General features: G+C 49.9%; 1 protein-coding gene and 1 long non-coding RNA gene across 10 annotated transcripts in view; both read right to left on the bottom strand.

Moving 5' to 3' along the window:
* Nucleotides 1-7,379: 7,379 nt before the first annotated feature.
* LOC121079580 lies at nucleotides 7,380-9,315 on the bottom strand. Its single transcript, XR_005825094.1, has 2 exons — nucleotides 8,505-9,315; nucleotides 7,380-7,631 (listed from the first exon to the last, which is right to left on the bottom strand). It is a non-coding gene; the product is annotated as an uncharacterized LOC121079580 (long non-coding RNA).
* Nucleotides 9,316-11,187: 1,872 nt separating this feature from the next.
* The window catches only part of LOC121079571 (trichohyalin-like), a 36,445-nt gene continuing 34,800 nt past the window's right edge, over nucleotides 11,188-12,832 (bottom strand). For all 9 annotated transcript variants that reach the window (XM_040577075.1, XM_040577068.1, XM_040577071.1 and 6 more), the window contains one exon: nucleotides 11,188-11,226. Coding sequence is in view for 2 of the 9 variants with exons in the window: in XM_040577067.1 (XP_040433001.1) it covers nucleotides 11,190-11,226 (37 nt within the window). In the remaining 7 variants the exon portion in view is untranslated. The remainder of the gene's footprint in view (nucleotides 11,227-12,832) is intronic.

The raw sequence follows: 12,832 nt of genomic DNA, 5'->3' as shown, positions 1-12,832 counted from the left end.
GTCACCTGCACAAGTTCTGGATAAAAGCAGCATACCCGTATGGGGTATCTACCTGAACTTTGGCCAAATTGGGAAGTACGTGCATGCCCAGTAGCTACCCGTTCCTCCTCCCAGGCATACTTGGAGAAATTTTTGGGCCTCATCCAGAGAGAGTCACTTGTGGATGCAGTCCACAGACCCCTTCAGGCTACGGACCCGAGAACATTGGCCAGCTTTGGAGGAAGGTGCATGCCAAGAGGCTTCTCTTGCCTCTGGCTCGTCTTGTTTGCCAAAACTTTGTGGCTACCTCCACATACAGATTTCGTTTGTGATTCTCTACTCAGATCGCATCAGGGTAGGTACCTGACAACTTTGGCCAATTTTGGAGGGAGGTTCCTGCCTGGGTACCTTCACTTCCCTTCGCTGATCATGATTTGAAAAACTTTTGGGCTAGCTCCAAATACAGAACTGCTTGTCAATACCACCGGAAGACCCCTCCGCGTTAGGTCCCTCACAATTTGGGCTCTACTTTGGAGGGAGCTGCATGCCTGCTAGCTACCATTGCCTCCTCCAGGGAAGCTTCTGCTAATGTTGGGGATTCTGCCTGAGACACACTTAGCTCTGGGGACCAGCTGCAAAGCCCTTCAGGGCAGGGACACCACAACTTTGGACAAGTTTAGACGGAAGTGTATGCCTGGTAGCTACCCTTGCCTTCTCACCTCGGCATGCTTCTAGAAAAAAAGATTTGGCTTCCTCCAAGAGAGATTTTTTCTTTGTGGATCCTAAACTTGGATCCCTCTAGGCTAGGTAACAGAGAATTTTGGCTAATTTGGAGGTTGCTACATGCCCGGTAGCTACCTTTGCCTCCACCACATTGTACTTAGGAAAAATTCTCTGTCACCTGCACAAGTTATGGATAAAAGCAGCATACCCATATGGGGTATCTACCTGAACTTTGGCCAAATTGGGAAGTACGTGCATGCCCAGTAGCTACCCGTTCCTCCTCCCAGGCATACTTGGTGAAATTTTGGGGCCTCTTCCAGAGAGAGAGGGACTTGTGGATTCGGTCCGCAGACCCCTTCAGGCTTGGTATCCAAGAACTTTGGCCAATTTTGGAGGGAGGTTCCTGCCTGGGTACCTTCACTTCCCTTCGCTGATCATGATTTGAAAAACTTTTGGGCTAGCTCCAAATACAGAACTGCTTGTCAATACCACCTGAAGACCCCTCCGCCTTAAGTCCCTCACAATTTTGGCTCTACTTTGGAGGGAGCTGCATGCCTGCTAGCTACCATTGCCTCCTCCAGGGAAGCTTCTGCTAATGTTGGGGATTCTGCCTGAGACACACTTAGCTCTGGGGACCAGCTGCAAAGCCCTTCAGGGCAGGGACACCACAACTTTGGACAAGTTGAGACGGAAGTGTATGCCTGGTAGCTACCCTTGCCTTCTCACCTCGGCATGCTTCTAGAACAAAGATTTGGCTTCCTCCAAGAGAGATTTTTTCTTTGTGGATCCTAAACTCGGATCCCTCTAGGCTAGGTAACAGAGAATTTTGGCTAATTTGGAGGTTGCTACATGCCCGGTAGCTACCTTTGCCTCCACCACATTGTACTTAGGAAAAATTCTCCGTCACCTGCACAAGTTCTGGATAAAAGCAGCATACCCGTATGGGGTATCTACCAGAACTTTGGCCAAATTGGGAAGTACGTGCATGCCCAGTAGCTACCCGTTCCTCCTCCCAGGCATACTTGGAGAAATTTTTGGGCCTCATCCAGAGAGAGTCACTTGTGGATTCAGTCCACAGACCCCTTCAGGCTACGGACCCGAGAACATTGGCCAGCTTTGGAGGAAGGTGCATGCCAAGAGACTTCTCTTGCCTCTGGCTCGTCTTGTTTGCCAAAACTTTGTGGCTACCTCCACATACAGATTTCGTTTGTGATTCTCTACTCAGATCGCATCAGGGTAGGTACCTGACAACTTTGGCCAATTTTGGAGGGAGGTACCTGCCTGGGTACCTTCACTTCCCTTCGCTGATCATGATTTGAAAAACTTTTGGGCTAGCTCCAAATACAGAACTGCTTGTCAATACCACCTGAAGACCCCTCCGCGTTAGGTCCCTCACAATTTGGGCTCTACTTTGGAGGGAGCTGCATGCCTGCTAGCTACCATTGCCTCCTCCAGGGAAGCTTCTGCTAATGTTGGGGATTCTGCCTGAGACACACTTAGCTCTGGGGACCAGCTGCAAAGCCCTTCAGGGCAGGGACACCACAACTTTGGACAAGTTTAGACGGAAGTGTATGCCTGGTAGCTACCCTTGCCTTCTCACCTCGGCATGCTTCTAGAAAAAAAGATTTGGCTTCCTCCAAGAGAGATTTTTTCGTTGTGGATCCTAAACTTGGATCCCTCTAGGCTAGGTAACAGAGAATTTTGGCTAATTTGGAGGTTGCTACATGCCCGGTAGCTACCTTTGCCTCCACCGCATTGTACTTAGGAAAAATTCTCTGTCACCTGCACAAGTTCTGGATAAAAGCAGCATACCCGTAAGGGGTATCTACCTGAACTTTGGCCAAATTGGGAAGTACGTGCATGCCCAGTAGCTACCCGTTCCTCCTCCCAGGCATACTTGGAGAAAGTTTTGGGGCCTCATCCAGAGAGAGAGGGACTTGTGGATTCAGTCCACAGACCCCTTCAGGCTACGGACCCGAGAACATTGGCCAGCTTTGGAGGAAGGTGCATGCCAAGAGGCTTCTCTTGCCTCTGGCTCGTCTTGTTTGCCAAAACTTTGTGGCTACCTCCGCATACAGATTTCGTTTGTGATTCTCTACTCAGATCGCATCAGGGTAGGTACCTGACAACTTTGGCCAATTTTGGAGGGAGGTACCTGCCTGGGTACCTTCACTTCCCTTCGCTGATCATGATTTGAAAAACTTTTGGGCTAGCTCCAAATACAGAACCGCTTGTCAATACCACCTGAAGACCCCTCCGCGTTAGGTCCCTCACAATTTGGGCTCTACTTTGGAGGGAGCTGCATGCCTGCTAGCTACCATTGCCTCCTCCAGGGAAGCTTCTGCTAATGTTGGGGATTCTGCCTGAGACACACTTAGCTCTGGGGACCAGCTGCAAAGCCCTTCAGGGCAGGGACACCACAACTTTGGACAAGTTTAGACGGAAGTGTATGCCTGGTAGCTACCCTTGCCTTCTCACCTCGGCATGCTTCTAGAAAAAAGATTTGGCTTCCTCCAAGAGAGATTTTTTCGTTGTGGATCCTAAACTTGGATCCCTCTAGGCTAGGTAACAGAGAATTTTGGCTAATTTGGAGGTTGCTACATGCCCGGTAGCTACCTTTGCCTCCACCGCATTGTACTTAGGAAAAATTCTCTGTCACCTGCACAAGTTCTGGATAAAAGCAGCATACCCGTATGGGGTATCTACCAGAACTTTGGCCAAATTGGGAAGTACGTGCATGCCCAGTAGCTACCCGATCCTCCTCCCAGGCATACTTGGAGAAATTTTTGGGCCTCATCCAGAGAGAGTCACTTGTGGATTCAGTCCACAGACCCCTTCAGGCTACGGACCCGAGAACATTGGCCAGCTTTGGAGGAAGGTGCATGCCAAGAGACTTCTCTTGCCTCTGGCTCGTCTTGTTTGCCAAAACTTTGTGGCTACCTCCACATACAGATTTCGTTTGTGATTCTCTACTCAGATCGCATCAGGGTAGGTACCTGACAACTTTGGCCAATTTTGGAGGGAGGTTCCTGCCTGGGTACCTTCACTTCCCTTCGCTGATCATGATTTGAAAAACTTTTGGGCTAGCTCCAAATACAGAACTGCTTGTCAATACCACCGGAAGACCCCTCCGCCTTAAGTCCCTCACAATTTGGGCTCTACTTTGGAGGGAGCTGCATGCCTGCTAGCTACCATTGCCTCCTCCAGGGAAGCTTCTGTTAATGTTGGGGATTCTGCCTGAGACACATTTAGCTCTGGGGACCAGCTGCAAAGCCCTTCAGGGCAGGGACACCACAACTTTGGACAAGTTTAGACGGAAGTGTATGCCTGGTAGCTACCCTTGCCTTCTCACCTCGGCATGCTTCTAGAAAAAAGATTTGGCTTCCTCCAAGAGAGATTTTTTCGTTGTGGATCCTAAACTTGGATCCCTCTAGGCTAGGTAACAGAGAATTTTGGCTAATTTGGAGGTTGCTACATGCCCGGTAGCTACCTTTGCCTCCACCGCATTGTACTTAGGAAAAATTCTCTGTCACCTGCACAAGTTCGGGATAAAAGCAGCATACCCGTAAGGGGTATCTACCTGAACTTTGGCCAAATTGGGAAGTACGTGCATGCCCAGTAGCTACCCGTTCCTCCTCCCAGGCATACTTGGTGAAATTTTGGGGCCTCTTCCAGAGAGAGAGGGACTTGTGGATTCGGTCCGCAGACCCCTTCAGGCTTGGTATCCAAGAACTTTGGCCAATTTTGGAGGGAGGTTCCTGCCTGGGTACCTTCACTTCCCTTCGCTGATCATGATTTGAAAAACTTTTGGGCTAGCTCCAAATACAGAACTGCTTGTCAATACCACCTGAAGACCCCTCCGCCTTAAGTCCCTCACAATTTTGGCTCTACTTTGGAGGGAGCTGCATGCCTGCTAGCTACCATTGCCTCCTCCAGGGAAGCTTCTGCTAATGTTGGGGATTCTGCCTGAGACACACTTAGCTCTGGGGACCAGCTGCAAAGCCCTTCAGGGCAGGGACACCACAACTTTGGACAAGTTTAGACGGAAGTGTATGCCTGGTAGCTACCCTTGCCTTCTCACCTCGGCATGCTTCTAGAAAAAAGATTTCGCTTCCACCAAGAGAGATTTTTTCTTTGTGGATCCTAAACTCGGATCCCTCTAGGCTAGGTAACAGAGAGTTTTGGCTAATTTGGAGGTTGCTACATGCCCGGTAGCTACCTTTGCCTCCACCACATTGTACTTAGGAAAAATTCTCTGTCACCTGCACAAGTTCTGGATAAAAGCAGCATACCCATATGGGGTATCTACCAGAACTTTGGCCAAATTGGGAAGCATGTGCATGCCCAGTAGCTACCCGTTCCTCCTCCCAGGCATACTTGGAGAAATTTTTGGGCCTCATCCAGAGAGAATCACTTGTGGATTCAGTCCACAGACCCCTTCAGGCTATGGACCCGAGAACATTGGCCAGCTTTGGAGGGAGGTGCATGCCAAGAGGCTTCTCTTGCCTCTGGCTCATCTTGTTTGCCAAAACTTAGTGGCTACCTCCGCATACAGATTTCGTTTGTGATCCTCTACTCAGATCGCTTCAGGGTAGCTACCTGACAACTTTGGCCAATTTTGGAGGGAGGTTCCTGCCTGGGTACCATCACTTCCCTTCGCTGATCATGATTTGAAAAACTTTTGGGCTAGCTCCAAATACAGAACCGCTTGTCAATACCACCGGAAGACCCCTCCGCCTTAAGTCCCTCACAATTTGGGCTCTACTTTGGAGGGAGCTGCATGCCTGCTAGCTACCATTGCCTCCTCCAGGGAAGCTTCTGCTAATGTTGGGGATTCTGCCTGAGACACACTTAGCTCTGGGGACCAGCTGCAAAGCCCTTCAGGGCAGGGACACCACAACTTTGGACAAGTTTAGACGGAAGTGTATGCCTGGTAGCTACCCTTGCCTTCTCACCTCGGCATGCTTCTAGAAAAAAGATTTGGCTTCCTCCAAGAGAGATTTTTTCTTTGTGGATCCTAAACTCGCATCCCTCTAGGCTAGGTAACAGAGAATTTTGGCTAATTTGGAGGTTGCTACATGCCCGGTAGCTACCTTTGCCTCCACCACATTGTACTTAGGAAAAATTCTCTGTCACCTGCACAAGTTCTGGATAAAAGCAGCATACCCGTATGGGGTATCTACCTGAACTTTGGCCAAATTGGGAAGTACGTGCATGCCCAGTAGCTACCCGTTCCTCCTCCCAGGCATACTTGGAGAAATTTTTGGGCCTCATCCAGAGAGAGTCACTTGTGGATTCAGTCCACAGACCCCTTCAGGCTACGGACCCGAGAACATTGGCCAGCTTTGGAGGGAGGTGCATGCCAAGAGGCTTCTCTTGCCTCTGGCTCATCTTGTTTGCCAAAACTTTGTGGCTACCTCCACATACAGATTTCGTTTGTGATTCTCTACTCAGATCGCATCAGGGTAGGTACCTGACAACTTTGGCCAATTTTGGAGGGAGGTACCTGCCTGGGTACCTTCACTTCCCTTCGCTGATCATGATTTGAAAAACTTTTGGGCTAGCTCCAAATACAGAACTGCTTGTCAATACCACCTGAAGACCCCTCCGCCTTAAGTCCCTCACAATTTTGGCTCTACTTTGGAGGGAGCTGCATGCCTGCTAGCTACCATTGCCTCCTCCAGGGAAGCTTCTGCAAACGTTGGGGATTCTGCCTGAGACACATTTAGCTCTGGGGACCAGCTGCAAAGCCCTTCAGGGCAGGGACACCACAACTTTGGACAAGTTTAGACGGAAGTGTATGCCTGGTAGCTACCCTTGCCTTCTCACCTCGGCATGCTTCTAGAAAAAAGATTTGGCTTCCTCCAAGAGAGATTTTTTCTTTGTGGATCCTAAACTCGGATCCCTCTAGGCTAGGTAACAGAGAGTTTTGGCTAATTTGGAGGTTGCTACATGCCCGGTAGCTACCTTTGCCTCCAGCACATTGTACTTAGGAAAAATTCTCTGTCACCTGCACAAGTTCTGGAAAAGCAGCATACCCGTATGGGGTATCTACCTGAACTTTGGCCAAATTGGGAAGTATGTGCATGCCCAGTAGCTACCCGTTCCTCCTCCCAGGCATACTTGGAGAAATTTTTGGGCCTCATCCAGAGAGAGTCACTTGTGGATTCAGTCCACAGACCCCTTCAGGCTACGGACCCGAGAACATTGGCCAGCTTTGGAGGGAGGTGCATGCCAAGAGGCTTCTCTTGCCTCTGGCTCGTCTTGTTTGCCAAAACTTTGTGGCTACCTCCACATACAGATTTCGTTTGTGAGCATCTCCTCAGATCGCTTCAGGGTAGGTACCTGACAACTTTGGCCAATTTTGGAGGGAGGTACCTGCCTGGGTACCTTCACTTCCCTTCGCTGATCATGATTTGAAAAACTTTTGGGCTAGCTCCAAATACAGAACCGCTTGTCAATACCACCGGAAGACCCCTCCGCCTTAAGTCCCTCACAATTTGGGCTCTACTTTGGAGGGAGCTGCATGCCTGCTAGCTACCATTGCCTCCTCCAGGGAAGTTTCTGCAAACGTTGGGGATTTTGCCTGAGACAGATTTAGCTCTGGGGACCAGCTGCAAAGCCCTTCAGGGCAGGGACACCACAACTTTGGACAAGTTGAGACGGAAGTGTATGCCTGGTAGCTACCCTTGCCTTCTCACCTCGGCATGCTTCTAGAAAAAAGATTTGGCTTCCTCCAAGAGAGATTTTTTCTTTGTGGATCCTAAACTCGGATCCCTCTAGGCTAGGTAACAGAGAATTTTGGCTAATTTGGAGGTTGCTACATGCCCGGTAGCTACCTTTGCCTCCACCACATTGTACTTAGGAAAAATTCTCTGTCACCTGCACAAGTTCTGGATAAAAGCAGCATACCCGTATGGGGTATCTACCTGAACTTTGGCCAAATTGGGAAGTACGTGCATGCCCAGTAGCTACCCGTTCCTCCTCCCAGGCATACTTGGAGAAATTTTTGGGCCTCATCCAGAGAGAGTCACTTGTGGATTCAGTCCACAGACCCCTTCAGGCTACGGACCCGAGAACATTGGCCAGCTTTGGAGGGAGGTGCATGCCAAGAGGCTTCTCTTGCCTCTGGCTCATCTTGTTTGCCAAAACTTTGTGGCTACCTCCACATACAGATTTCGTTTGTGATTCTCTACTCAGATCGCATCAGGGTAGGTACCTGACAACTTTGGCCAATTTTGGAGGGAGGTACCTGCCTGGGTACCTTCACTTCCCTTCGCTGATCATGATTTGAAAAACTTTTGGGCTAGCTCCAAATACAGAACCGCTTGTCAATACCACCGGAAGACCCCTCCGCCTTAAGTCCCTCACAATTTTGGCTCTACTTTGGAGGGAGCTGCATGCCTGCTAGCTACCATTGCCTCCTCCAGGGAAGCTTCTGCTAATGTTGGGGATTCTGCCTGAGACACATTTAGCTCTGGGGACCAGCTGCAAAGCCCTTCAGGGCAGGGACACCACAACTTTGGACAAGTTTAGACGGAAGTGTATGCCTGGTAGCTACCCTTGCCTTCTCACCTCGGCATGCTTCTAGAAAAAAAGATTTGGCTTCCTCCAAGAGAGATTTTTTCGTTGTGGATCCTAAACTTGGATCCCTCTAGGCTAGGTAACAGAGAATTTTGGCTAATTTGGAGGTTGCTACATGCCCGGTAGCTACCTTTGCCTCCACCACATTGTACTTAGGAAAAATTCTCTGTCACCTGCAGAAGTTATGGAAAAGCAGCATACCCGTATGGGGTATATACCCGAACTTTGGCCAAATTGGGAAGTATGTGCATGCCCAGTAGCTACCCGTTCCTCCTCCCAGGCATACTTGGTGAAATTTTGGGGCCTCTTCCGGAGAGAGAGGGACTTGTGCATTCGGTCCGCAGACCCCTTCAGGCTTGGTACCCAAGAACTTTGGCCAATTTTGGAGGGAGGTTCCTGCCTGGGTACCTTCACTTCCCTTCGCTGATCATGATTTGAAAAACTTTTGGGCTAGCTCCAAATACAGAACAGCTTGTCAATACCAGCTGAAGACCCCTCCGCCTTAAGTCCCTCACAATTTTGGCTCTACTTTGGAGGGAGCTGCATGCCTGCTAGCTACCATTGCCTCCTCCAGGGAAGCTTCTGCAAATGTTGGGGATTCTGCCTGAGACACATTTAGCTCTGGGGACCAGCTGCAAAGCCCTTCAGGGCAGGGACACCACAACTTTGGACAAGTTTAGACGGAAGTGTATGCCTGGTAGCTACCCTTGCCTTCTCACCTCGGCATGCTTCTAGAAAAAAAGATTTGGCTTCCTCCAAGAGAGATTTTTTCTTTGTGGATCCTAAACTCGGATCCCTCTAGGCTAGGTAACAGAGAATTTTGGCTAATTTGGAGGTTGCTACATGCCCGGTAGCTACCTTTGCCTCCAGCACATTGTACTTAGGAAAAATTCTCTGTCACCTGCACAAGTTCTGGAAAAGCAGCATACCCGTATGGGGTATCTACCTGAACTTTGGCCAAATTGGGAAGTATGTGCATGCCCAGTAGCTACCCGTTCCTCCTCCCAGGCATACTTGGAGAAATTTTTGGGCCTCATCCAGAGAGAGTCACTTGTGGATTCAGTCCACAGACCCCTTCAGGCTACGGACCCGAGAACATTGGCCAGCTTTGGAGGGAGGTGCATGCCAAGAGGCTTCTCTTGCCTCTGGCTCATCTTGTTTGCCAAAACTTTGTGGCTACCTCCACATACAGATTTCGTTTGTGAGCATCTCCTCAGATCGCTTCAGGGTAGGTACCTGACAACTTTGGCCAATTTTGGAGGGAGGTTCCTGCCTGGGTACCTTCACTTCCCTTCGCTGATCATGATTTGAAAAACTTTTGGGCTAGCTCCAAATACAGAACTGCTTGTCAATACCACCTGAAGACCCCTCCGCATTAAGTCCCTCACAATTTCGGCTCTACTTTGGAGGGAGCTGCATGCCTGCTAGCTACCAGTGCCTCCTCCAGGGAAGCTTCTGCTAATGTTGGGGATTCTGCCTGAGACACACTTAGCTCTGGGGACCAGCTGCAAAGCCCTTCAGGGCAGGGACACCACAACTTTGGACAAGTTTAGACGGAAGTGTATGCCTGGTAGCTACCCTTGCCTTCTCACCTCGGCATGCTTCTAGAAAAAAGATTTGGCTTCCTCCAAGAGAGATTTTTTCGTTGTGGATCCTAAACTCGGATCCCTCTAGGCTAGGTAACAGAGAGTTTTGGCTAATTTGGAGGTTGCTACATGCCCGGTAGCTACCTTTGCCTCCAGCACATTGTACTTAGGAAAAATTCTCTGTTACCTGCTGAAGATCTGGATAAAAGCAGCATACCCGTATGGGGTATCTACCTGAACTTTGGCCAAATTGGGAAGTATGTGCATGCCTAGTAGCTACCCGTTCCTCCTCCCAGGCATACTTGGAGAAATTTTTGGGCCTCATCCAGAGAGAGTCACTTGTGGAGTCAGTCCACAGACCCGTTCAGGCTACGGACCTGAGAACTTTGGCCAGCTTTGGAGGGAGGTGCATGCCAAGAGGCTTCTCTTGCCTCTGGTTCATCTTGTTTTCCAAAACTTTGTGGCTACTTCCGCATACAGATTTCGTTTGTGAGCATCTCCTCAGATCGCTTCAGGGTAGGTACCTGACAACTTTGGACAATTTTGGAGGGAGGTACCTGCCTGGGTACCTTCACTTCCCTTCGCTGATCATGATTTGAAAATCTTTTGGGCTAGCTCCAAATACAGAACTGCTTGTCAACACCACCTGAAGACCCCTCCGCGTTAAGTCCCTCACAATTTTGGCTCTACTTTGGAGGGAGCTGCATGCCTGCTAGCTACCATTGCCTCCTCCAGGGAAGCTTCTGCAAACGTTGGGGATTCTGCCTGAGACACATTTAGCTCTGGGGACCAGCTGCAAAGCCCTTCAGGGCAGGGACACCACAACTTTGGACAAGTTGAGACGGAAGTGTATGCCTGGTAGCTACCCTTGCCTTCTCACCTTGGCATGCTTCTAGAAAAAAAGATTTGGCTTCCTCCAAGAGAGATTTTTTCGTTGTGGATCCTAAACTCGGATCCCTCTAGGCTAGGTAACAGAGAATTTTGGCTAATTTGGAGGTTGCTACATGCCCGGTAGCTACCTTTGCCTCCACCACATTGTACTTAGGAAAAATTCTCTGTCACCTGCACAAGTTCTGGATAAAAGCAGCATACCCGTCTGCTGTTTTGTTACCTGCCTGTGTCTGCATGTCCTGTAGCTCTCACGGATTAGCTCAAATTGCACGGAGCTTCCCCAGGTTTTTCTCCAGTTGTTGACGTCTGGTTCTGTTTGCCCCTTAAGGCTCTTTCCAAGCATTTCATTGAGCCCTTCCTTTTGGCATTCTCTGAACAGAGCTGAACCCTCGGGTTGCTGCCTCAAACTCCTCCAAGGCTGTTGCTCTAGTTCCTTTGTGTCCATCGGTGTACGTTCCCAACCCTGCAACAATGGAATAGACAGTTTTTGTTTGATTTTGTTTTGTTTGGTTGTTTCTTTTCATTATCACCTTTCCTTTCTTTGGTCCTTCCTTCAATCCTACCACTTTTGTTACTTTGAATCCTCCTCTTAGTTTTGTTGTTTCTTTGCTTTTTTCAGACATCAGCACCCCACCCCTTTTTCCCTGTGCACTGCCTCCCTCACAGAATCCTACAATGGCTGGGGTTGGAAGGGACCTTAAAGACCATCCAGCTCGAACCCACCTGCACTGGTGCCCCAGGACCCTGTTGGGAGCCACAGGGCTGGGCTGGGGCCAGCTCTGGCTTGAGGGGGACTGAGGCTGTGCCTGTCAGCCCTGCACTGGGACATGGCGGTTGCCTAGCACCACTGTGGGTCACAATATGCACTGCCCCTGACAGCACAGGGTTGCCATGTGCTCACGGTCCCTGTCCTTGGCTTCCCAACGAGCTGGGTCCCCATGCTTGGTCCTGAGCGAGGTGGTACATGTGCGAGTCCATGAGTCCCCAAGTGCCACAGGGCGGACTTCTCACTCTTTCCCCTGGAGATGAACACTGTCTTTTGGTTCCACCATACCTGTGCCCTTGAGAAGCTCCACATCCATGACGTCCATGGCCCAGCTCTCTCGAGCTCACGGCTGGGCTGTCCTGCCCCACGGTGTCCTGCCAGCTGCCTGGAGCACACTGGAAAAGTTTGGCCTACATGCCTTAGTTCTGAACAAAAGCAGCATACCCACGGTGTGCCAAATCCTCTTTGGGCATCAGAACAGAATCTTGAAGTCTGCGGTGCCCAAAGTGAAACCTTTTTCTTCATTCTTTATAAAATGAACATTAAAGTTAACTCTTAATAAGATAATGACATTAAGGAAGTACATGCTAAACATAGAAGACTATAATACTCAACTTTTTGCCCAAATTATGCTCATTGTCATCCTAGGGTGGGACAGACACAGGCACAGACACACAGACACAGATTTCTAGGTTGGAAGAGACCTCAAGATCATCGAGTCCAACCTCCGACCTAACACTAAGCACTCCACTAAACCATATCGCTAAGCTCTACATCTAAACGTCTTTTAAAGACCTCCAGGGATGGTCACTCCACCACCTCCCTGGGCAGCCCGTTCCAATACTTAATAACCCTTTCGGTAAAGAAGTACTTCCTAACATCCAACCTAAAACTCCCCTGTCGCAACTTTCGCCCATTCCCCCTCGTCCTGTCACCAGGCACGTGGGAGAACAGACCAACCCCCACCTCACTACAGCCTCCTTTAAGGTAACTGTAGAGAGCGATAAGGTCGCCCCTGAGCCTCCTCTTCTCCAGGCTGAACAAACCCAGCTCCCTCAGCCGCTCCTCGTAAGACTTGTTCTCCAGACCCCTCACCAGCTTGGTCGCCCTTCTCTGGACTCGCTCGAGCACGTCCATGTCCTTCCTGTAGCGAGGGGCCCAAAACTGAACACAGTACTCAAGGTGCGGCCTCACCAGAGCCGAGTACAGGGGGACAATCACTTCCCTAGACCTGCTGGCCACACTGCTTCTTATACAGGCCAGGATGCTGTTGGCCTTCTTGGCCACCTGAGCACACTGCTGG

This window comes from Cygnus olor, chromosome 17, assembly GCF_009769625.2.
Source record: "Cygnus olor isolate bCygOlo1 chromosome 17, bCygOlo1.pri.v2, whole genome shotgun sequence".
Classification (NCBI taxonomy): Eukaryota; Metazoa; Chordata; class Aves; order Anseriformes; family Anatidae; genus Cygnus; species Cygnus olor.
This window is presented reverse-complemented; position numbering and strand designations above follow the sequence as displayed.